At 47.8% G+C, this 20,432-nt stretch overlaps 7 protein-coding genes and 1 non-coding gene across 8 annotated transcripts; 2 read left to right on the top strand and 6 right to left on the bottom strand.

The window, feature by feature from the left end:
- The first annotated feature begins 89 nt into the window (after positions 1-89).
- BC939DRAFT_525222 (uncharacterized protein) lies at positions 90-3,354 on the top strand. The gene is made up of 12 exons (XM_051561299.1): positions 90-232; positions 326-384; positions 469-879; positions 959-1,144; positions 1,239-1,382; positions 1,484-1,681; positions 1,772-1,841; positions 1,947-2,052; positions 2,155-2,290; positions 2,394-2,465; positions 2,580-2,682; positions 2,771-3,354. Exons 1-12 carry the CDS (start codon positions 185-187, stop codon positions 2,921-2,923), a joined length of 1,686 nt encoding a protein of 561 aa, XP_051416651.1. The 5' UTR covers positions 90-184; the 3' UTR covers positions 2,924-3,354.
- Positions 3,355-4,414: 1,060 nt separating this feature from the next.
- On the top strand, positions 4,415-4,486 carry BC939DRAFT_t25. Its single transcript has one exon. It is a non-coding gene; the product is annotated as a tRNA-Glu (tRNA).
- A 19-nt stretch (positions 4,487-4,505) lies between these two features.
- BC939DRAFT_473232 (uncharacterized protein) lies at positions 4,506-5,383 on the bottom strand (the record flags this gene model as incomplete). Its single annotated transcript, XM_051558336.1, has 2 exons — positions 4,506-4,712; positions 5,156-5,383. The coding sequence occupies 2 exons, from the start codon at positions 5,381-5,383 to the stop codon at positions 4,506-4,508; spliced, it is 435 nt and encodes a 144-aa protein (XP_051416650.1).
- A 594-nt stretch (positions 5,384-5,977) lies between these two features.
- On the bottom strand, positions 5,978-6,826 carry BC939DRAFT_499115 (uncharacterized protein; the record flags this gene model as incomplete). Its single annotated transcript, XM_051559907.1, has 3 exons — positions 5,978-5,988; positions 6,100-6,204; positions 6,493-6,826. The coding sequence occupies 3 exons, from the start codon at positions 6,824-6,826 to the stop codon at positions 5,978-5,980; spliced, it is 450 nt and encodes a 149-aa protein (XP_051416649.1).
- Positions 6,827-8,489: 1,663 nt separating this feature from the next.
- BC939DRAFT_437788 (peptidase family M41-domain-containing protein) lies at positions 8,490-11,196 on the bottom strand. Its single transcript, XM_051553742.1, has 2 exons — positions 9,123-11,196; positions 8,490-9,025 (listed from the first exon to the last, which is right to left on the bottom strand). Exons 1-2 carry the CDS (start codon positions 11,143-11,145, stop codon positions 8,631-8,633), a joined length of 2,418 nt encoding a protein of 805 aa, XP_051416648.1. The 5' UTR covers positions 11,146-11,196; the 3' UTR covers positions 8,490-8,630.
- A 194-nt stretch (positions 11,197-11,390) lies between these two features.
- Positions 11,391-14,278, bottom strand: BC939DRAFT_419249 (armadillo-type protein). Its single transcript, XM_051553052.1, has 6 exons — positions 14,185-14,278; positions 13,576-14,095; positions 12,852-13,485; positions 12,471-12,763; positions 11,884-12,369; positions 11,391-11,785 (listed from the first exon to the last, which is right to left on the bottom strand). Exons 1-6 carry the CDS (start codon positions 14,235-14,237, stop codon positions 11,546-11,548), a joined length of 2,226 nt encoding a protein of 741 aa, XP_051416647.1. The 5' UTR covers positions 14,238-14,278; the 3' UTR covers positions 11,391-11,545.
- A 457-nt stretch (positions 14,279-14,735) lies between these two features.
- BC939DRAFT_221543 (glucosidase II beta subunit-like-domain-containing protein) lies at positions 14,736-17,518 on the bottom strand. Its single transcript, XM_051550787.1, has 7 exons — positions 17,023-17,518; positions 16,823-16,945; positions 16,386-16,727; positions 15,693-16,277; positions 15,437-15,596; positions 15,274-15,339; positions 14,736-15,168 (listed from the first exon to the last, which is right to left on the bottom strand). Exons 1-7 carry the CDS (start codon positions 17,126-17,128, stop codon positions 14,895-14,897), a joined length of 1,656 nt encoding a protein of 551 aa, XP_051416646.1. The 5' UTR covers positions 17,129-17,518; the 3' UTR covers positions 14,736-14,894.
- Positions 17,393-20,315, bottom strand: BC939DRAFT_437784 (Lecithin:cholesterol acyltransferase-domain-containing protein). Its single transcript, XM_051553741.1, has 6 exons — positions 19,698-20,315; positions 19,488-19,590; positions 19,243-19,381; positions 19,033-19,060; positions 17,913-18,949; positions 17,393-17,808 (listed from the first exon to the last, which is right to left on the bottom strand). The coding sequence occupies exons 1-6, from the start codon at positions 20,253-20,255 to the stop codon at positions 17,517-17,519; spliced, it is 2,157 nt and encodes a 718-aa protein (XP_051416645.1). The 5' UTR covers positions 20,256-20,315; the 3' UTR covers positions 17,393-17,516.
- Between the last annotated feature and the right edge of the window lie 117 nt (positions 20,316-20,432).

Below are 20,432 nucleotides of genomic sequence, written 5' to 3'. Positions count from 1 at the left end.
AAAATTAGATTGGTGGCTTCGGTTCGCCACAAAGCACTTGGACCTGGTCTTTTTTTTAGGCCTGCGCAAAAGAAAGAAAACAGATGAGCATTCCTTTCTTCCTTTCTTCCTTCCGCAATTCACTCCTTCGCACTTCCAAGGCTCCTTTTTTCTCTACTTCGCTCTTATACTGCATCAACAAAGCATGGACTACGACACAATCGAAGCCATGGTGGACGCCCCTTTCCAGAAGGTACCAGGTTGCATTCAAGATTGATTCATCCTGCCCGATACTGAGCAGAAGCTGAACGTCGACTAACGACCTGTTCCTTTTGCTTCACTGCAGGAGCAACACCAACCGTCCATCCCTATGGAAGTCGACACCTCTCGTCGCAATTCAAAGAGGTATTTTATTCCTATTTTTTCCTAGCGCTGTGAATAGGGCAATTTGGCCAGCTTCAGCCACTAACTTTTCATATACGTTATTAGTAGCGAACGAGTGCCCTCGGTCGATCCATACAGAGACAGCCATCGCTCTGCATCTCCTCGCGACCATGAACGACGCTATTCAGAGTCAAAAGAGCGCGGGCACTCCAAAGAGAAGGATGATGAGCGATCAGGAACCAAGCGCCATCGTCGTTCAAGGTCCCGTTCGCCTCGACACTCTAGGGATCACCGGGACTACGCCGATCATTATAGGGAGCATAGGGAGCATAGAGATTACAGAGACAGGGATTACCGCGACTACAGAGTCGGCCGCGGTCATCACAGCGATCGCTATGATAGAGATAGATATGACAGAGAACGCTACGATAGGGATCGCTACGACAGGGACAGCCGAGGGAGCTATTCTCGGGACCCTAGCTCACGTAGGAGTAGAAGCCCCAGAGGATATGGAGGGTATGTCATTGCAGCATTTTACAAGGGTATTCTTATCTCAGCGTGCTGTGTACTAACGCTATTGTTTGATGACATATAGACACTCTCGCCGCAGAAGATCCCCTTCTCCTCCCGCAGATGAAGCTACCTGCGACCGTCGCACTGTATTTGTGATGCAATTGTCGGCTCGACTTCGCTCTTCTGAGCTGGAGGCATTCTTTTCCCAAGCAGGAAAAGTGCGCGCTGCTCGCATTATCGAGGATCGCAATACCGGACGATCAAAGGGGTATGTTAGAGCCTAATCGCTCTGTGGCGTCTCCAGCTACGATGATATGATAGTAGGGAACTCACGTCTGGCGCATCTTTTTATTCCATGATAGGGTTGGATACGTGGAGTTTTATGACGAAGAATCAGTAGGCAAAGCAATCGAATTGACTGGACAGAAACTGTTAGGCATCCCTGTCATCGCCAAGCACACGGAGTCAGAGAAGAACCGCTTGGCTTTGCAAGCTGCCTCGCAAATGTATGTCTAGTAATGAACTGACGACGATATGTCAAGATCTGTGAAGACGCTTGCCATTATGCACAGTATCCTGACGCATTGTTTTATCGTATTACATTTAGGCAAGCTGCAACTGCCGAGGCGTCTGCGCAGCCCGCCCAAGCTGACCTTTCCCAGCATCGTCTTTATGTTGGTTCGGTGAACTTTGACTTGACCGAGGATGATCTTAAGCAGGTTCTTGAGCCTTTTGGGCCTATCGAGTTCATCAAATTGCATAGGGACGCTGAGACAGGAAAATCCAAAGGATTCGCTTTTGTTCAGTACGTATCCGTCCTGCGTTTGGTTCAAGGCGGTTGTACGGTTGCATATGGTAATTTCGGCTAACTAGGTCTATTTTTTATCCCAAATAGGTACAAAAATGCAGACGATGCAAAGCAGGCCATGGAGCGTATGAACGGATATGTTTTGGCTGGAAGAACAGTATGTTTAAACAATCTTCGTTGCGAACTCGTTCAGGATTGATGGCAGTGATGATGTGGAAGGCGATTTAGAATTAACAATCGCCTTGTATTATGCCGCTACTAGATCAAAGTTGGACTTGTGACAGAGAGAGGAAGCAATCCTCAAACGAATAACAACTACCAATACAGCAATGGTCAGATCAACAACAGCATTAGCATTGACGATAGCGGTATGTACATTTCACAGTTGCGAATTATGGAGCCATGGAAAACATGTTTTAACATTGCGACCTTGGAACTGACTATGTGTTTTCCTAAATTCTCGCTTTTAGACACTGTTGGATATGCTATGACTTCACAGTCGCGAGCTGAGCTGATGCAGAAACTGGCTAGGGGTGATGCTAGTCTTGGAGCCGTCCCCTCTGCAGTCACCGCTGCTGTGCCTGCTCCTGTTGTTCCATCTTTTGTGTAAGCACCAACTGCCTCGCGTTAATCTATGCGGCTTGTAGGCAGTAAGAATACTGTATACGATGTCTAATTGTCTCTTTTTAATATTTCCGCTACTCAACAGCCCACCTAGACAACTTCCGGTCGTTATGCCCTCTCGCTCAGTCCTTTTGAAAAATATGTTCGCAGATGAAGAGTAAGTTGCAAATGCGGGTCGGAGAGGCTTCATTTTTTTTCATATCCCAACTTGTCTTCAATGCTAATATCCACCTCCATTTCTCTATCTCTTTTGTTACGATGGCAATGTTAGTAAAATGGAGCCAGACTGGGCTAAAGAGCTCGAAGAGGATGTGAAGGAAGAGGCAGAGAAGAATGGGCCGGTCGTTCACATTCACGTGGAACAGGATTCACCGGTATGTTGAATTTTTAGCAATACTAAAGGATGCTGTTGGCGAATCATGGCGCAATGCTGACGGTCTTTATTGCTTTCTTGTTTATTAGGGTGAGATCTATCTAAAATTTGACACCGTCCAATCTGCTACAAATGCAGTGCAGACGCTAGGAGGTCGATTCTTTGCCGGTAGGCAAATCGTTGCTGCCTACCTCCCGGAGATGCTGTATAACGTCCGCTTTCCTCGTGCAGCTAATTTGTAGATGACTCCGAGCTGCGCTATCCGGTCATGAAATTCCGATGAGGATACTCCGGCATTTGAAGGTCTTACGAGTCAACGGATGACAACTACCGATACCAGCTTTCATTCCTCGTCCTCTTTAGTTCAACGTTTTTTTTTTTTCTTTTGCTTCTTTTCGCAGGGAGATACTCCGCGCTCTTCACCTCGGTCCTTCAGCAAGGGAAACAACAACAACAAACAACACTATGTTACGAACGCTACTATATTTTTCTAGCAGCCGGCCGCCTTTTATTTATTCCTCATCTCTTTCTTTCCATTGCCTAGTGATCACTTTGCAAGGACAGCGTGTCGACATTGAGGAAAGATCAAAGGGTGGCATACCACTCTTCATATTTTTTTACCCTCACACCATAGTTTTGAAAGAATTTAGAAATAAAAACGCGTTATTCATTGCTTCGCAACTGTTACTCAGTCTTATGAATCCCACTGTGGTGTACGCGAATGCGCCTTTTCATCTACGCTGCATTACTGACAATGGCGTGGTGGCTCGCAAAGAAAATGACTTTGTCAGTAATGACATTGCATTTCTTTCACCATTTCAACCGTCGGTGACAGTCGCCTTGACCTTATGCAAAATGCATACATGCTTTGACACTCCTTGCAACCGTCGGATAATATGCAGCGCACACTTTTATATTTCATGTCAAACTGTCTGTCAATTCGGATGATGTAGTATGCGCGATCCCCATAACACTTCTCCTCAGAACTGATCCTAAAAAAATGAAAACATTTATTCTGTTGAAATGATTTTGATCGCATTCTATTACTCATAGCAGAATATGTTCTGAGCGATTTTGCAAGCTTTGTGCTCCTGTGCCAGCCCAAAGGCTGGGCGAAATCTAATGAAAAAAGCGACATCTTATTGTTATGGGTGAACTGGGATGAGTCAAAATAGGGAGAGTACTGAGGAAGGTAGTAGATATTTAGGAAAGGCTAACAGTGGAGTGAACCAGTCAATCGTAAATAAATGAGCTTAATACCAAACGCGAGGGGTCTCAACACAAAGCAACAGCCAATTGGGCGAAGCGACAACTGACCCAGAAACTTATCTACTGGGCTGGGCTCAGCACATCGATCTAAAGCCCGGATTTATTGTAGATAGATTAACCATGCTTTTACTACACAGCTGTTTCGAGAAAGTTCACTGCGCTTAATAATCGACGTGATTGTGGATATAACGAATGGGGACGATAGGAATGAAATCATTAAGTGAGAACAAACAAAAGAGTAACGAGCGGGAAGTGGTGCAAAGATCGGAAGAACAAAGAAAGGGGGCCAGGCTAGTCGACGAGAGAAAACGGTGGGCGAAATAAAGAACTTGCAATTAAAGAATTTTAGAGTACTTTGCATTTATAGAACACCAGCTAAAAAATGTGCATTTATAGAAATATGCATTTATGGAAATTAATTTAGATATATAAATTTTATAATATAAGGATTAACATCAACAAATTCCTAGTTGGTCCAGTGGTCAGGATTTGTCGCTCTCACCGACAAGGCCCGGGTTCGATCCCCGGACTGGGAACTCTCTTTTGCTGCCCAGCTTAATGAGCTTTTTGCTCCTTGACAGGTTGCCAATTCAGCGTACCGGGCGTTGAAGTCTTGTTCTGGTCAGCGTTGCGCTCCCGATCGCGCTGGAGACCGGTCAGGACAGATGATCGAGCGGCCCGGAGGTTGGAGTCTCTAGGGATATCTGCAAAAGATATCTTGTTTTTGAAGTCACCATCACCAATAATGACCATAGGTCGCCTCTAATTAACTTTCGCCCTCTCCCGAGTCGTCCTGAGTATCCCATTGTATCTATGGCCAGGATACTCTCCTTGATTGCTGCGTTAACATTTTCTTTGGTCCTTTTGCACTCTGGTGTGGACGAAGGCTGAACCGTAAGCGTGTCGAGCTGATCAAGCACATGCGGCAAGGACTTGTTGTCGGGAAACGCCACACCAGCGTGTTGATCGTAGTTGGCTTCCTTGCCATGGAAAAACAGCTTTCGAGAAAGCTCTCCCCGATGGGACTGAGCCATTGCCCAAGCCTCAACGGACCCTCAAACATTCTGCTCAGTTTGTTCCTGCCTTCCTTATCTGGTCCCTTGGTCCTTAAAACAGCTCCTATTTTCCTATTTTAATAAATGAATGGCTCAGGAGCTGCATGGCAAAATCGTGACAGAGGACAGAGACGTGAACAGAGCACTTACCCTTTTCTTCAACACAGATACAAATGTTCGGAGGCATCTGATCAGATTCTCCAGCGCCTTACCAACTTCAATCAGAAATCGAGTCGTGGTCGCATTTTCGAGGTATCCCTTCACTCTTTGTATCACGGCGTCCTTGGCCCCGAGCATTGGCTTAAACGATTCGAGTGTCGTTAACGCTGAGTCAAATCTACCGCCCTTGGCCTTGAGTCTGTTGTCCCAGTAGTGCATCTCTTTTACAAGAGTTCTAAAAAATTCGTGCTTCTCCTGAGAAATGTATTGCAACGGGTTTGAATGTTCTCTAAGCTTGGATGGGCTGATGGATGCTCTGTCATGGCCTTGTTGATATAGTTGAACGTGGCCAGGCTTCCGCATCTGATAAAGTGCGTGCTGAGCTTGACGAGATCCTGAATAGTCGATTCGATATGCTGACACGCCTGAAGTTAATGACCAGCGCTATATTTCCGCTGCCGCGCTGAAGGCGGCGATCAATCATTTCAACGTTCATAGTTACTGCCGCGAAATTACTGTTCATTACATTCCCGACCATGTTTCGAACGTTTCGCTTTCGTCCTTCTTTGGGCCTTTTTGAGTTTTTGTCCTCCTGCTGCCGAGCCTTTCTTGAAGCGGTATTGCGTATAATATATATATATCTGCAGGGTTTCTTGGGCTTGAGCTGATGCCTGCCCTTCTTGTTGACGTTCTTGGCCTTGCCTTTTTCTCTTGGAGCTGGCTTTCCACTTCCTACTGTCGATGAGATCTGATTCAATCGTACCGTCCTAGTCAGTGCTGAAGACAGGCTGGATGAACTCCTTAGCCTTATATTTATGCGGTAACTACAATGTATTTCAGAATCAGAAGATAGAAATTAGTTTTCTGCCCTTAACTCACCGGTTCCCATATCATTAAGGTTAACCTAAACGTGAGAAAAAAAATCGTGGTAGGACGCTCTTTGCCCTTGTCCTTGCTCGTGTCATCCTGGTCGGCCTCCTCGCTCATCAAGGATCCACCGATGGCTATGGCTGCCTCAGCACCCATGCACTCATCGATCCCTATGAATTTCGTCGTCATGCTACTTATACTGACGGCCATAAATTTACGTAAAATCAAAAAGTGCGATGGAACAATAGAGAACTAAAGATATGTCAAACCATCGCGCATGCTCTGCAGCAAAAGATACTTGCTCCCGGGAGTATCTGGTAACGCGCCCACGACTCCCTTCATTTCTCATGTCAATGATCTCGGCCTTTTCGAAGGAAAGTTGCTTGGACGACTCGAACATCTCGCCTTTTATTCCTATCTGGCTGCAATACTGATTCATGACGCCCTACTTGTCGTACGAATCACATCCGCACAGCACTTTGCGAACGATTGGCCTGGCACATGAGCCGTATAGTCGTTGTTCGTAGTGATGTTGGCGACAATACACTGGGGTTCGTTGACTTCCAGCTTCTGAACCACGTCTTCCACCTCGTACGATGTGGAGGTGCGGTTATAGGAGTCCTTTCTGTGAACGAGGATATCTGAGTTAATCAAGGCAACCATGACCTGACCAGGATGTTGCTTCGCCTTGCGACCGATATGGATGTCCGTTTCTCCAATGCAGTGACACATGTTCCAGCCCTGCTCCTTCAACCCAGCAATGAGACCGCTCTTTATCACCGAGTCGATCATCCTTACAGCGACCTAGCTCTCCTTTGTTTTCTGGATCAGCTGGACAAGCTTACGCTTGCAATTTCTTGAGAATGGATTGCTGTTATCGGAGTCCACCATCTCTTGAGTCGTCTTAGCCTGATCGCTCATGATACTTACATTCTTGGGGTTTCTGATCCTTTTTCTTTCCCACGCCAGCGTCATACGAATCGTCGGCGGGCCATCAAAGTACAGGATGGTTACTGGATCTTGGGTAAGTGCTTATGATATCGTTTTGTGGAGCGTGCGGACGAATCCTGTCGCTGCTGAATTAGTTTGGTGACGACAGAGTTGTGGGCTGAGAGGCGCGTCGTAACGCTTCGTATGTGATACGCTGGTGGGTTGCGCAGATGAAGGGAAAATGCACACCGGAGACATCTGCGCTCACGTCTCGAGCCAGGGTCATGTCTACGGCCGCAGCCTCCACTGCCTGTTTCTCAAAATGGGAGAAGATGCCTTTCACTTCCATCTGCGGAATTCTAGATGATAAAGTTAATGCAAGTGCGAGATAGAGGTAATAAATCTGGGGGGAGACATAGGAGCGATGGAGAAGTTACAGGGAGCACATCTGAACCGAGTCGCACAGCAACTGATGCACACGCGTTTTCTTTCCCAACGTGCCGTAACTTTCCAAATCCGGGCATGGCAAAGGCACGCGCTAGGCCAGCGTGAATTTGCATTATAGCCATGCAACCAACAACACGCCCAGGCCCAGCATTAAACCTTTGATGGTTATACCCTTTACACGGCTAATAGTACTTATAATTAGACTCCTCCCGGGCAATCTAGTGGTATATCTTGAATTAGCTTTCTTTTATTTGTACTTGCTCAATAGGTTGCTCATTGCGTCAATTCCAGTGCTACGCCGTGGGTATTCAGCATGGTTTCAACATCGGGCAATCCGCTGCTGTCACGTAAAAGGGTCGCGTATATATCTGTGGTCGGAGCAATGACTCTATGAGGACCATCGTCGAGCTCATCCAGGTCCACCTCGAATTCCTTCGACGCTCCATCACGCACGTCTTCGGTATGTAGCGTGCTTCCTCAACGTTTCTTCGATAGAGCACTCACTCTCTAGAGCTCCCTTATGAACCGACATTGAGAGGGCCTTCGCTAGTTCCGTCGGGTCAAAATTACTAGCGACATCCTCGGATAGCTTAAATCCCAAAGCTGAACCTATTCCAGCAATTATTATCGACCTTTCTTTCTCAGTGCACTCCTCCTTTTCACACGAGCTTTAGCTGCAAAGGGGATTAAACGATCCAGCATAGAATATGATTTACTCCTTGTAAAGCATATACTTGCAACGACATTTTATCCCATTCCTTGATCTACTACAGCGATTCCAACTGATGACCTGGAATGATGATTTTATAACATGGGCTACGAAAAAACTGTTGAAGCAGGCTTATAGCAACCGAGTCCGCAGAATGAAAAAAACGTGGCAGAGGAAGTGATTTGCTTATAAGAAAGTATGTCTCCTGAAAGAGGAGTGTGAAATGAGCGGGTTTCAAAGCGAGGGAGATCTTTCAGACCAGCGAAAGAGTTTTTGTTATGGTTAATCGGGCGTAAAGACATATGTCCCCCAACATGCGTGAGAATGGAATGGGGATATCATTGTTGTTGGAAGTCGCACTTCTAGAGTTTTTTTTTTTTTAAAAAAAAAAATACGTAGCCCAACTATGGACCATAACAAGTTTAAAGCAAAGCAAAGCAAAGGCATCTTCGTTTCAGCGGCTCGTAGGCATTGAATTGTAGCATAAAAATAGTCGATTCAGAATAAAGATTATACAGGTGGTGTGGATGAAGGATTGGGTGGTGAAGGGTCATCTGTGGAGGGGGCGGTCGTTGTTCCGGGAAGATGGTCATCTTGCGTAGCGACTTCGGTTCCCAGCAACTCATGCAGCTTGTCCTGGAAGGGTCGCTTGCCCAAAAGCCGCTCCATATCCGCACGGTTCAAGACCTCCTTCTCCATCAATAGCTTGGCAACCTTCTCAACATCGCCACGCCTCTCCGTCAACAGATCAGTGGTCTTGCGGAAGGCCTTCCCGATCAATGCACGGACCTGGTTATCGATCAGCTGGCCAGTCTGCTCGCTGTAAGGTTTCGTGAACTGGTTCTCCTTCTCGGGGTTTCCGTACGACAATGGTCCGAGCTCAGAGTCCATTCCATAGGTGGCAACTGGTTTTCAGAAAGAATAATGATGGAAGCAAATGTTAGACACCTGCACCATATACAAATGACGAGGCTAGTTGGTTGGGTGCATATTCAGCCGTACCTTGAGCGTATGCCATCTTGGTAACCTTTTGAAGATCGTCCTGGGCACCAGTGGTGATGATGCCGAAAAAGATGTGCTCAGAGACACGGCCGCCGAGAGTCATACACATACGGTCCATAAGCTGCTGAGTCGAGTACAAGTACTGGTCCTTTGGCAAGTACTGCGCATATCCTAAAGCACCAACTCCACGAGGAATGATCGAGACCTTGAGAAGAGGATCCGCATGCTCCAAGTACCATCCAGCAACAGCATGTCCAGCCTCGTGATACGCCACTGTCTTCTTCTCCTCAGGCGACAAGACCTTGGACTTCTTCTCCAGACCCACAATCACGCGCTCAATAGCCGCCTCAAAATCCGCCTCAACCACAGTGTCCTTGTTGTGTCTCGCGGCGATTAATGCAGCCTCGTTACAGACATTGTGGATGTCAGCTCCTGAGAATCCTGGCGTCAAAGCGGCCAGCTTCTGCGCCAATCTAGGGATATCCTCACTCGTCTTGATGGGTCTGAGGTGGACCTTGAAGATGTCACTTCGGCCTTTAATGTCAGGCCGATCAATGGCGATATGGCGATCGAAGCGACCAGGTCTCATCAAGGCGTCGTCCAGCACGTCCGGTCGGTTCGTTCCTGCGAGCACAACCACATGTTCATTCGATCCGAATCCGTCCATCTCCACCAGAAGCTGGTTCAGTGTGCTCTCACGTTCGTCGTTGCCACCAAACTGACCTCCTTTACCACGAGCCTTACCGATGGCATCAATCTCGTCCACAAAGATAATGCATGGTGCATGCTTCTTTGCGCTGGCGAATAGATCACGAACACGCGATGCTCCAACACCAACAAACATCTCCACGAACTCGGATCCAGAAACACTCAAGAAAGGGACACCGGCTTCACCCGCGGTTGCCTTAGCCAAAAGTGTCTTTCCGGTTCCGGGTGGACCGCTAAGGATGGCACCCTTGGGGATCTTGGCTCCCAGCTTCTCGTACGCAGCCGGGTTCTTCAAAAACTTGACAAACTCCATGATCTCGACCTTGGCCTCATCCATGCCTGCCACATCCTTGAACTTGACAGTGATATCCGTCTCCTGATTGAACAATTTGGCCTTGGATTTGCCGACACCAAAAATACCCTGGCCAGCTCCTCCACCGCCCTTCTTGGCCATATAGACAAGCACACCAACAAGAAGCAAGGTTGGCGCAAAGTGTATCAGCGTGCCAAGGACATTGACCTCATCCCTGTAAGAAACTGGGATACGTTCTGATCCAGGAATGCCGAGTTCAGTCTGTGCCTCATCCAACTTGCGCTCGAATGCCTCAACTGATCCGATACTGAAAGTATAAGTGGTGCCGTGGGACTGGCTCATTGAGCCTGGAATCTGTCCTGGTGCATCATGGCGCAGGTAAACTTTAACCCTGTTCCTGTTAACAACCACCAAGCGATCCACCAATCCGCGGTCCAAAAACGTCGAACGGAACTCTTGCCAGGTAATCTCGCGCGAGTTCTCAGATGGGGCCATGGCTTTGTAGAGAACGTACGACGTGAAAGCGATCGGAAGGACCGTGTTCGGATTAATCTTCATCGTGTAAAACTGGCCATCTGGGGGTGGCGTAGGTTTGCGATTGGGTGGACGGCTGCTCCCTTGATTGTTGCCGCTGCTGTTTTTGCTGCCGCTGCCGTGCTCGCTGTTATTATTTGGGTTGCTGTTGTTGCTGCTATTCTTGTTTCCGCCGCTTCCAGACTTGGATGCCTGCTGCTGTCCATTGCCCTCAGTTTTTTTGGCTGCATCCCGGAGTACCTTGCCGAAAAAGTTCTCGAAACCCTTGGGAATATTTTCTGGCGTATTGCCCTCCCCTTGTTGCTTAGGCGGCTTTTCAGATGCATAGAGGCGAGACTGTGTCCGACGACTCAAAAGTCCCGATCTTGATGGGGTGTTGCTGAAGCGAGACAGAGTTGCAGGAACCCTGCCATATCCCTGCCTGGCGGATGCCGACAAGAAGGATGCCCGAGAGATAAAGGCGCTCATGGCAACGATGGAGAATGTTAGGTGGGTGGGGAGGAACAGGGATGTAAGAGATCGTTATTTTGCGATGTGATCTTTTCAGAAAATCACCTTATTGGGACAGCCAGGGCGCGCTGGATCGGGGACTGCCGAAATTCGAGTCAACAACCGCAGGGCGGAGCTGGAAGGAGGAGCGACCTGGGGCAAAGACGTAATATGTCATCCTTACCATGGACATCAGCAAAGAAAGGGATCCAGCTTCCATGATGCTCTTTTCGTTTTTATGCGTCTCTTACGCCTTTCTTTATCTGAAGGGGCCCTGGGATCTCTGGAAAACGATATCTGTCGCTGGGCGTTTTTTCACTCTGCTCAACTGCTCTGCTTTTCATTATTTATTAAGAACTGAGTGATACAAGTGGCCATGTTAGCGGCGACTCGATCTAGAGGATCGGCGTCTATCGGGGCTGGGCGAGCGACGCCTGTTGGACCTGGATGGACGACGCCTGTCTGATTCTGATCCCGAAGACGACATATCCGTGTCTGAATCAGACGAGCTCTCAGAACTGGAGCTGCCCGAGTCTGAATCCGAGTCCGAATCCGAGTCTGAATCTGTATCGGACTCCGAGCTATCCTGCTGCTGTGCCATGATTGCCTTTGGAGCGCTCTAGATCATAAATGGGGGGGTGAAATGAAGTAATCAGTAGACCGATCGGCTTGAATACCAATGAGGCGCTAATAGAGAAATGACAGCCGTGATCATACCTTCAAGTGCTCTCTGAGGTCTGTTGTGAGGGCTCCGAGACCGATTGACGTGAAGAAGTTGATCGCAAAACGGGTATTCTTGGGATTGTCCTTGGGGAAGAGCCCTGCGAACCATTCCGCATACCGGGGATCCTTAACGCGCTCGTCCAGTTTCTTCAGACCGAGAGACTCCACAAGGTCCTGGAACAGGATCTTGATAAAGATACGAGAACTACTGGTAGTCTCTTCCTCATTCAAATGAATCGCGCTCAGCACACTCCATGATAGTCCATCTGTCGACATAAGGTGACCGAAATACTTTGCCACGTTGCGAAGAGGGTTCGTTTCTAAACGATGAATTGTCTCGTAATTCGTAACAAAGCACTCCTGGAACGCCTCTGCCCAATCCCGATTGATCTTTGAAAATCGCTCGCCCACCAGACCAAAGAACTTTTCGTAGGTTCGTTCCTGCGAACAACACTCGATCAACATGTTACACAACTCAATCTAGATGAAAAGAGTCGAGGGGGGGAACGAGCACGGTCAGCGACATGGTTCATTTCGTTTTAATACAACAATAGCATATCAAATCGCATTTGTAATAGTACCTGTTGTCCTGGCTCCATGCTGATCATCAGCAGCTTGTGAACGCACTCCTCGAAATTAAGAGAGCTCTTAATTGTCAAGTAGATAGTCTTGCGAAGGTTGACGAGATTGGTGTTTGTATGGTCCTGGATCTCCATTTTCCTCTGCAATGCCTCGCGACTTTCCCCTTCATCGGACTCCTCGTCAGATTCCTCCGACCCCGATTCATCCGAGTCGTCCTCTCCGAGAATCTCTGCCTTAATCTCGCTGTATTTCTCTTCGTTGGCCACATAATCTGGGTCGTACTTGAATACGTCTAAATAAATCAGTCGGGGGTTAGTAACTAACAAAGTACGAGGTCTAGATCAATCCTGTAATATAATTTGCACAACCGCAACGCTTACTCAGTCCTTCCTGCGCATCTAGATCTTCCTTGTCCAGCTGGAGTGTGTGTGTAATCTGTTCATCCTCGTCGACCAAATCCAGCTCGGGTGCAATCGGTGGATTTTCCTTGTATTTGTCCTTTCGAATCTGAAACAAGACCTCAATCATATACTGCGTGCGCTTCTCAATCTTTCCCTCATGCAGGATGTTACGAAGTCGTTCAAAGACACCTTCGTTCGCATCCGAAGCCTCCTGGGAAAGAAACGATCCAACTTCCTTCATGAGTCCGACTGCAATCTCGATCGAGTCTTCTGTTACCTGTTCTAGAAGCAAAAGGAGAATTTCGAGGGACAAAACTTCGTGGGCTACCCATTGGTTTGTCAAGTGGGCGATGAATGTCGTGGTGGCGAGACAGGTTGCCTTGTCGTTTCGCTTGTATGATTTTCTGAACTGAATGATGAGACGGGCGATCAAAAGTTCTCCGATCTGGGGAAGCTTGGTATTGATTACTGCGACAACCGCAGCATACACAGGTGTAAATGGCATGGATGCTGCTTGGGCCTTCATGATCGATCTGCAGAACAAGCCCCGTCCACGGATTAAATTCTCCCCAAACAGCTCCGGCAGAATTGCTTTGATGTTGGCAGCGGTCACCTGAAGCAGAAATTTTCAAAGGCAGCGAGTGAGTGCATATTTGCGATGGATCATCATGAACATCAGTGCCAGTGTAGCATCGAGACATACCTTGTTGATGAGACCGTTGATACTCTTCTTGAGTGCCTCCCACGATATCCTCTGGTATTCCTTTGAGCTCTTGTCTGTAATTTGCTCTTGCATCATACGAAGACGTGCAGGTGGGATATAAGCACCTCCTGTGCGAGTTGTGCTCATCAGTGTCTTCATCTCGGTATCTGGATCCTGTCGCGGCCTTGGCACCGCTGGTTCCCTCTTCTGCATTTGTCTTTCGCGCTCCTGGCGGCGGACATGGTCAAAATCAATCAAGGGCCTTGGTGGCGAGGGTTCACGCCTGGGGTTTCGCCCAGCTGAATAATTCCTAGAACGATCCTTAGACCGATCCCTGGAGTAGTCCCTGCGACTCCTGCGTGGTGGCGAGCTGTCGGGCGAGTATGCCCTCCGTTTGGTAGACCGCCTTGGAGAGGGAGAGCGAGAACGAGAACGAGAACCGGATGGTGTACGAGATGTAGTTCGCGATCTGTTCCTGCGCTTGGGTGGTGGAGATCTACTCGGTGATCGGGACAAAGACCTATAGTGACAAATCAGAGGCGCGGTAAATAACGAAGCTCGACACAGAAGCGAAGAAGGCTGTAGTAGTATTAAATGCATAACACGAACCTGTACGACCCTTTCTCTGTTTCCGGCTTGACAATGACACTCTGGACCTCCATGTGAAGTGTTGCGTCGAAGGAGTGAAGTAAGTGGATGTGTGGTTCAGAGACAAGATCTCGATGCTTGAGCCCTCTCATTTTGGGGAAAAAAACAGCACATGCCCTGATATGTCCTGTGACGTATTTGAAAACACAAATGGTGACTTGAGAAGCATAGCTTTCAGAAGAGCTATTGACTGGTCGCTTCTTGATATCTTGCGACTGACTTGAAGGAAGAACCAGGTTCGTCAGTATCCCCGTTGACAGATCCCTCGCTCGATTCGCGCTCCTTGGCGGAATGTATTTGCTGCATAGATTGAGAGCTGTGCAGTACCTCCTCCTCATTCTCCTCGCCAACATGGCCTCCTCCTCTTCTTGTCGCTCTTCTAAAAGACTTTCGTGGTCCTCATGGCTGTTGTGCGCTCATCTCTTGTTTGGTTCATGAATGAGACTGAAGAGGCTAATGAGAAGCTTGCAATGAAGTTCGCGGAGGAGTCAACAAATATCCCTTATATTGATCAGGCGTTTAAATTGACTCGAGTATTTTATTTTCCTTGATGAAAAAATACATTAAGCTGTTTTCATCAAGGATTTTACCGAGGGCAGTTAAGGTTTCAACCCGGCCCTCTGATGAAAATCTTGATGTAAATCTTGGTTGGCGAAAACTCTCTATTATCTTCACAGTTCGTCGTGCTCTTTAGTGCCGCTCCTTTCCTTGAGCGTGGTAGCAGCCATTTCCGCTTCAATTAGGTCAGGAAGCACCGGGCAAACAGCAGGAGTCTTTAACTTGAAAAGATATTCACACTTGGCTGGCTCAGAAACAGAAATGATCTGGTTATCGGCCCCGCAGCTCATCACCAACTTGACAGATCGTTCAGGACCATTCCAACACTGTGTTCCACCAGTGTAGATTTGGGTATCGTAGTTGTCGCCTTCCCAACGAGAGAATTTTCTATATGTTGTCGGCAGATATTAAATGGAAAGAGGCACACAGCGAGCTTAATAAAGCGAAAGATCACTCTGGGACAAAGAGCCAGCAATGTCCAAGACGACTTACCCAAGAAATGTCGTTGCATGCGACTTTTGGTTAGCATCTCCAAATAAACAAACTGAATATGTGTATCTAGTACCACGAAAAATATCTGTCAGCATGCCAATAACGCCTTCAACTGCCATAAGTCGTCTATAAATGCTTCTTGCATCTAGGCCCAATGGCTTACTCGATATCCTTGTATTCGAAGCATTGGTCAAGCAGCTGAGCAAATGTTTCGTCGCTGCCAAGGTCCATTTCTAGTTTGCGGTTGATGTCCGAAATACGATCATTGGCTGATCTCTCCTCTTCCGATGCCGCATCGTATTCTGCCCGAGCAATGTCCGTCTCTAACAACAAATGAAGGCAATACGCAATTAGATTTTTTCGCTTTCAGGCCGAAATTCTAATATCGTTAGTTCGATAGATGTACCCAATTGCAATACCTTCTTTCAACCTTTCCGCCGCCGGAGAGTCGTCCGATTCTTCATCTGGGATCTCGAGCGAGACTTCATCCTGGAACTCTTGCAGACCGGAGTTCCATAGGGGCTCAAAGTTCTCCGTAACCTTGACGGCTGCCAAGACCGCCTCATCGTTGTATTCTGTATTGTATTCATGCTTCATCCCATTGAGAAGATCGTACAACGTACCAATCTCCCGCAAGACGATGTTTGTATCGTCCGTCAAAGCCTTGAGTCGATCGTCCCCAGAAATACCGATATCATCCTCATTGCTCTCTTCAACGGCAGACTTTTCCTCCTTAAAAATGGGCTCCTCACCAAGGCCCGATACAAAATCCTCAAATCCAGATACAGTGTTCTTGACAGCCAGGTCGTGATAGTTCTTGTTGTACTTTTCCTTGAGATTCTGCAGCGTTCTGAACAGATGGTCTTTGGTCTCCTGAGCGTGCCTCAATCGCCGAGACTGCTCCTCGATTAAGGGCGCCAGCTGTACTTTGCGAGCGGCCTCGCGTTCGTTTTTGGTGCCTTCCAAGAACTGCTCCTGCTTTTCGGTCATCTTATCCAGCTTATCTGTTGTTGCCGGTTACAGTACGATAGAAGACATATTTCAGATGTTACTATTCTACATGCTGGTTCAAAATATCATATGATTTGCACGCTGGTTCATGATCCACTGACCTTTGGCATCTGAAGCCGCCTTCTGAAGACGTTCTGTCTTTGCCTTTAATTGCTCAAGCTCCTCACGCAGCTTGGTTTTGGCAGACTTTCCATGCGCAATATACTGTTTCCGCAGCTGACTTCCTTGTTCCTGGACCTCTCTTACCCTCTCCTGCTCCTCCTTCGCCTTTGCTCCGACTTCTTTGCAAGTGTCAGGGCAGTCAATCTGTCCATTGAACTCGTCGCTGCCATCGCAACATTCTGGATCACAAACACCGTCGTTGACTCTCGAGGTCTTAATGTTAGAGCCGACATGACCGATGTTTGCGCAATGAAAATATCCTGTTCCGCAGGCCGAAGTGCCTATGATAATATCAAATGCCGTTAATTTCAGATGCTATCGGAAATATTAAGGTAATTGATTCGCATTTCTTAACGACGATTCGTGCGTCCAATACCTGGTTCGTCAGAACCGTCCTTGCAATCGCAGTAGTCATCGTTGAGGGCCGAAAAAGGAATCTTTTTCGATCCGTCCAGGCACCTCCAGTGTGTAGAGCTGTCAGGCACATAAAGGTGTGCGTCTAATGTGACGAAGACAGGTTAGCAAGGGGTGGTGTAGGCCATTGGCCATTCGCGTCGAATGATAGTAGGACATTACTTGCTGGTGAGACGCCGCGTGGAAGATGGCTCTCGGCGGCTCTGGCCACGGCCACGCTCAGCGTTAGTGTTGTAAAAAAAAGGAGGCAGCCAAAGGGAGTTTTCATCCTGCGAGATATTGGCAGCCGAGGATAATGTTGGGTCTAACACGTCCACGCTGAAAGAGACTATTTCGAGTGAGGAACAAAGAATAGGGATGGGTGAAGAGGATGTAGTTGCGACAGATGAGGAGGGATGAGATGAGGGCGAGAGCTCGTTCGTTCGTACGTGACGTACAACGAACTACACAAGGTTTGTCCTTGGATCCTCCCAGCAGCTGTAGCACAGACATATTGAGTGAGTGTATCATCGGTGCACTGGCACAGCAAGGAGACAGAGTAAATAAACGCTTTTATGATAATGGATCGGTGCTATGCTTAGGAACATACGCATGCCTTTGTGTGGGCGCATGTGTATGTGCAGTTGGAAGAGAGTGGATACAGTACGTATCTTGGATTAGAGGTCAACCTTGTCAGAATACTCGCGGATCTTGGAGAAGATCTGTTCTTCCAGTCCATCGCCGTCACGTCCAGCTACAATGGCAAGAAGATCCTTCGTGACCTGGTAGTTGCCCAGGATATCCACATGGTCTGCTGTTCTCTTGCCTCCTCGGATGTCGACAGGAGATGGGCTGCTCTGGTGGGTGAATTCGCGTGTGATGACCTTGATCCCCGTGGGGTTATACAGCTTCTTCTTCCATCCTTCCACACACATGTAGCCCGTCGACAGCAATGGCACCGTTCCATCTCTGTGGCGTGCAGAATAAAAGCGGAGGTAGCAGTATTAGAACATGAAGCAAACAAGCAAATATCTATAATTGCTTTATCAACAATCGGTTCGGATGATTCTTACCCATCGCCCTGATGGATACCGTAGCTGATGCCCAGCTTGTCGTCGTGAGCTGAGGTATCGATGTAAATGTTGGGGATCTTTCCGGTCTCATCTGAGACGTTGCCCGGTCGTTGGTCGAAAATTGGAGGAGTAAAGTCACTCATACGGTTGTATGTATAGCTGCGCTCAGTCGACTTGCCCACACCATATAGGCAGTAAATCTTCATATTGGGTGCGTTCGGTAGAGTCGCCTGCAAAGGGTTAGTCCAACTAGCTGGGAGATCGTTTGTCTTATCCATCTCTGCCTTGGTGACAGAAGCTCCAACGGTATAATTTTGAGCCAGCATCTTGTTGTAATCGACCCCAGCCATTTTGGATAAAAGAACCATGCTATCGTCCATTGTGTGGTGATCCATGTCAGAACCCTCTGCGAATGCCAGCATCGCCCCGAAGGAGGGTGATTTCTTGCCGCCCCAATTATCCTTGGAAGTTGCTCCGGGAGCCTCCTGGTTCTTTGCTATCTTTTCGTTCACCAGCGTCTCTTCCTCATCGTGAGTTCCATCATCAGGTGCGCCCTTAACTGTACCCCAGACGCGGTCTCCACCTTTAGGTATCATACTAGAGAGGCCGCCCCAGCTCCTGAACAAGTCTGCGCGTTCCCTTCTGGAGAAAAATTTCTCGAGGACATAAGCACTAACGACTCCAAGCTGAGCCGTGTCTCGGACTTCCCCTGAGAGCACAGCGGCCAGTGTCTTTGGTACACCCAGCATGGGACCAGCGATGTTGACAAAGGTATGAACGTGGTTCTTGACCCAATTAGGACCTCCTTTTCCGCCCTTCTCGGACTCGACCCATTTAAAGAAATAAAATAGGACATTGGATCCCATAGAATGAGCCACTAGAACGTGCTTCTCGCCTGTAACTTTGAGAGACAGCTCCAGGCTGGACTTGAGTCTTGAAAAATAGTTGTCCCTGATCTCCAGATTAGAAAAAGCAAGTCTCCAGTCGTAAGAAGCTAAATGCATGTTGTTGTTATCGTATCCTATTGCTGCTAGATTCTAAATCATGAAAGTTGTACAACGGTAAGCAGGAGGCATTGGCGAGTTGTCATATCGCGCGAATAAGGACCATACGTTTATACCTTGATGATAGGTGCCCATACCCAGTACCTATGGATGATTTGACATGTTGGTTATTCATAAAGCACACAGGTATGTCAGAGGTTGGGGGGTTGGGGGGTTGGGGTTGGGGGAGGAGGTGGGGGAGAACAAAACAATCATGCTGTCATGGTTGCTATGGCTCCTTTGCAAACCACGGTTTTTTCACATGAAAGTGACAAGCAGATGCTTACCCAGGTACGAGATAATCGGCAGCCTCAAGCCCCTGAGCTGCGCGCAAGCGAATACCCTCAGGATCAAGCCCAGTTTTCGAGTCCAGACGCATATTGGTGATCCAGCATTCCTTGTCCAGCAATACTGCCTTAAACATTGCTTGTATACAGGAAAAAAAAAAAAAAAAAAAAAAAAAAAAGCGAATAAGTTTACCCGGCAGCTCCAATATCCTGCGACAATGCAACAGCTCGCACAGGTATCATACTTGTCGTTCCCCACATGCGCTTGCGAAAGTATTTTTGAGAACAATTATGCGTGGTCGACCAAGATTCGAGGCCGGTCGATACAATTCCTGGAATCATCGTTACCTACGACATGATCAAGGCGGTAGAGGTTGTAAGCATGTCGTCCAGCTGCGATTTAGGTCAAACAGGCGGATAAACATGTCATAGGATCAACAAGAATCGTTTCTTACAGGGTATTTGGGTTTGTAACCATGATGTTGACGAAGCTCCTCGCCAGGGTAGAACTCCTCTTCCATCAAGATCTCTGGCTTAAACATGGCAGACACATTCCCAATGAATTCTTCCGGAATCATGCCAGTTGGTACCATCGATGCCAGATCAAAGTCCTGGAAGTAGTGCGAGAACGCCTCAATGTAAGCCGCGTCCCTGGTCTGTCCCATCAGCAAGGTCGTGAGACCCATACCGATGATGATTCCGAGCATAAGAATGACTCGACGACGAGTTCCTGCACCAAGCTTCTTGCGCTCGTTCGCCTCTGCTTCAGATATAAATAAAGCATGGTGGAGGTAGTTTGAAACAGAGGGATTTCGGCTGAGGGACGGGTGCCTGACCTCGAGCTTAGTATCCTTCGGCAAGGTACTGGAGAGTTTTGTAATAGCGTCCTTGATTTCCTGGGCGGCTTCATTGCTTTGTATGCTGTGAGAATCGTTTTCCTTGCTGTTGGCATGTCCGTTGGATTCACTGTGGTTAGCGTGCTTGTTGGCGTTCTTCCGTTTCCTGGCTGCCATTTGGTGATATGAAGTTGTCTTGAGAGTGTTGCGGGAAGGAGAGGAATGTGCGGAAGAGAGGTTTGTTTCTTGCCAGGACAGGGGAAATCAGATCAGCGGGGATGATGTCATTGTGTCATTGGTTTTTTTTGAAACAAAGTTCCATATTCCTCGCCATGTAGACTGCCATGGGCATTG

This window comes from Gamsiella multidivaricata (genome assembly GCF_025024155.1).
Source record: "Gamsiella multidivaricata strain RSA 2152 chromosome Unknown BC939scaffold_5, whole genome shotgun sequence".
Classification (NCBI taxonomy): domain Eukaryota; kingdom Fungi; phylum Mortierellomycota; class Mortierellomycetes; order Mortierellales; family Mortierellaceae; genus Gamsiella; species Gamsiella multidivaricata.
Note: the sequence above shows the minus strand (reverse complement) of the source record. Positions and strands in the feature narration are given on the sequence as shown.

Bases quoted from the DNA above. Each gene is read 5' to 3' on its own strand.
- BC939DRAFT_525222 (XM_051561299.1), top strand. From the start codon at position 185: ATGGACTACGACACAATCGAAGCCATGGTGGACGCCCCTTTCCAGAAG. The intron at 1,145-1,238 runs GTATGTTAGAGC...ATTCCATGATAG, and splicing joins AATACCGGACGATCAAAGGG to GGTTGGATACGTGGAGTTTT. The intron at 2,291-2,393 runs GTAAGCACCAAC...GCTACTCAACAG, and splicing joins CCTGTTGTTCCATCTTTTGT to CCCACCTAGACAACTTCCGG.
- BC939DRAFT_419249 (XM_051553052.1), bottom strand. From the start codon at position 14,237: ATGGAGGTCCAGAGTGTCATTGTCAAGCCGGAAACAGAGAAAGGGTCG. The intron at 14,096-14,184 runs GTTCGTGTTATG...TTGTCACTATAG, and splicing joins ACAGAGAAAGGGTCGTACAG to GTCTTTGTCCCGATCACCGA. The intron at 13,486-13,575 runs GTATGTCTCGAT...TTTCTGCTTCAG, and splicing joins TCAACGGTCTCATCAACAAG to GTGACCGCTGCCAACATCAA.
- BC939DRAFT_437788 (XM_051553742.1), bottom strand. From the start codon at position 11,145: ATGAGCGCCTTTATCTCTCGGGCATCCTTCTTGTCGGCATCCGCCAGG. The intron at 9,026-9,122 runs GTACGGCTGAAT...TCTGAAAACCAG, and splicing joins CAAGATGGCATACGCTCAAG to TTGCCACCTATGGAATGGAC.
- BC939DRAFT_221543 (XM_051550787.1), bottom strand. From the start codon at position 17,128: ATGAAAACTCCCTTTGGCTGCCTCCTTTTTTTTACAACACTAACGCTG. The intron at 16,728-16,822 runs GTATTGGACGCA...ATATTATCATAG, and splicing joins GGACGGTTCTGACGAACCAG to GCACTTCGGCCTGCGGAACA. The intron at 15,597-15,692 runs GTATTGCAATTG...ATTTGTTGTTAG, and splicing joins GGCGGAAAGGTTGAAAGAAG to AGACGGACATTGCTCGGGCA.
- BC939DRAFT_437784 (XM_051553741.1), bottom strand. From the start codon at position 20,255: ATGGCAGCCAGGAAACGGAAGAACGCCAACAAGCACGCTAACCACAGT. The intron at 19,591-19,697 runs GTAAGAAACGAT...ATCATGTCGTAG, and splicing joins GTTACAAACCCAAATACCCT to GTAACGATGATTCCAGGAAT. The intron at 17,809-17,912 runs GTAAGAATCATC...TGCACGCCACAG, and splicing joins GGTATCCATCAGGGCGATGG to AGATGGAACGGTGCCATTGC.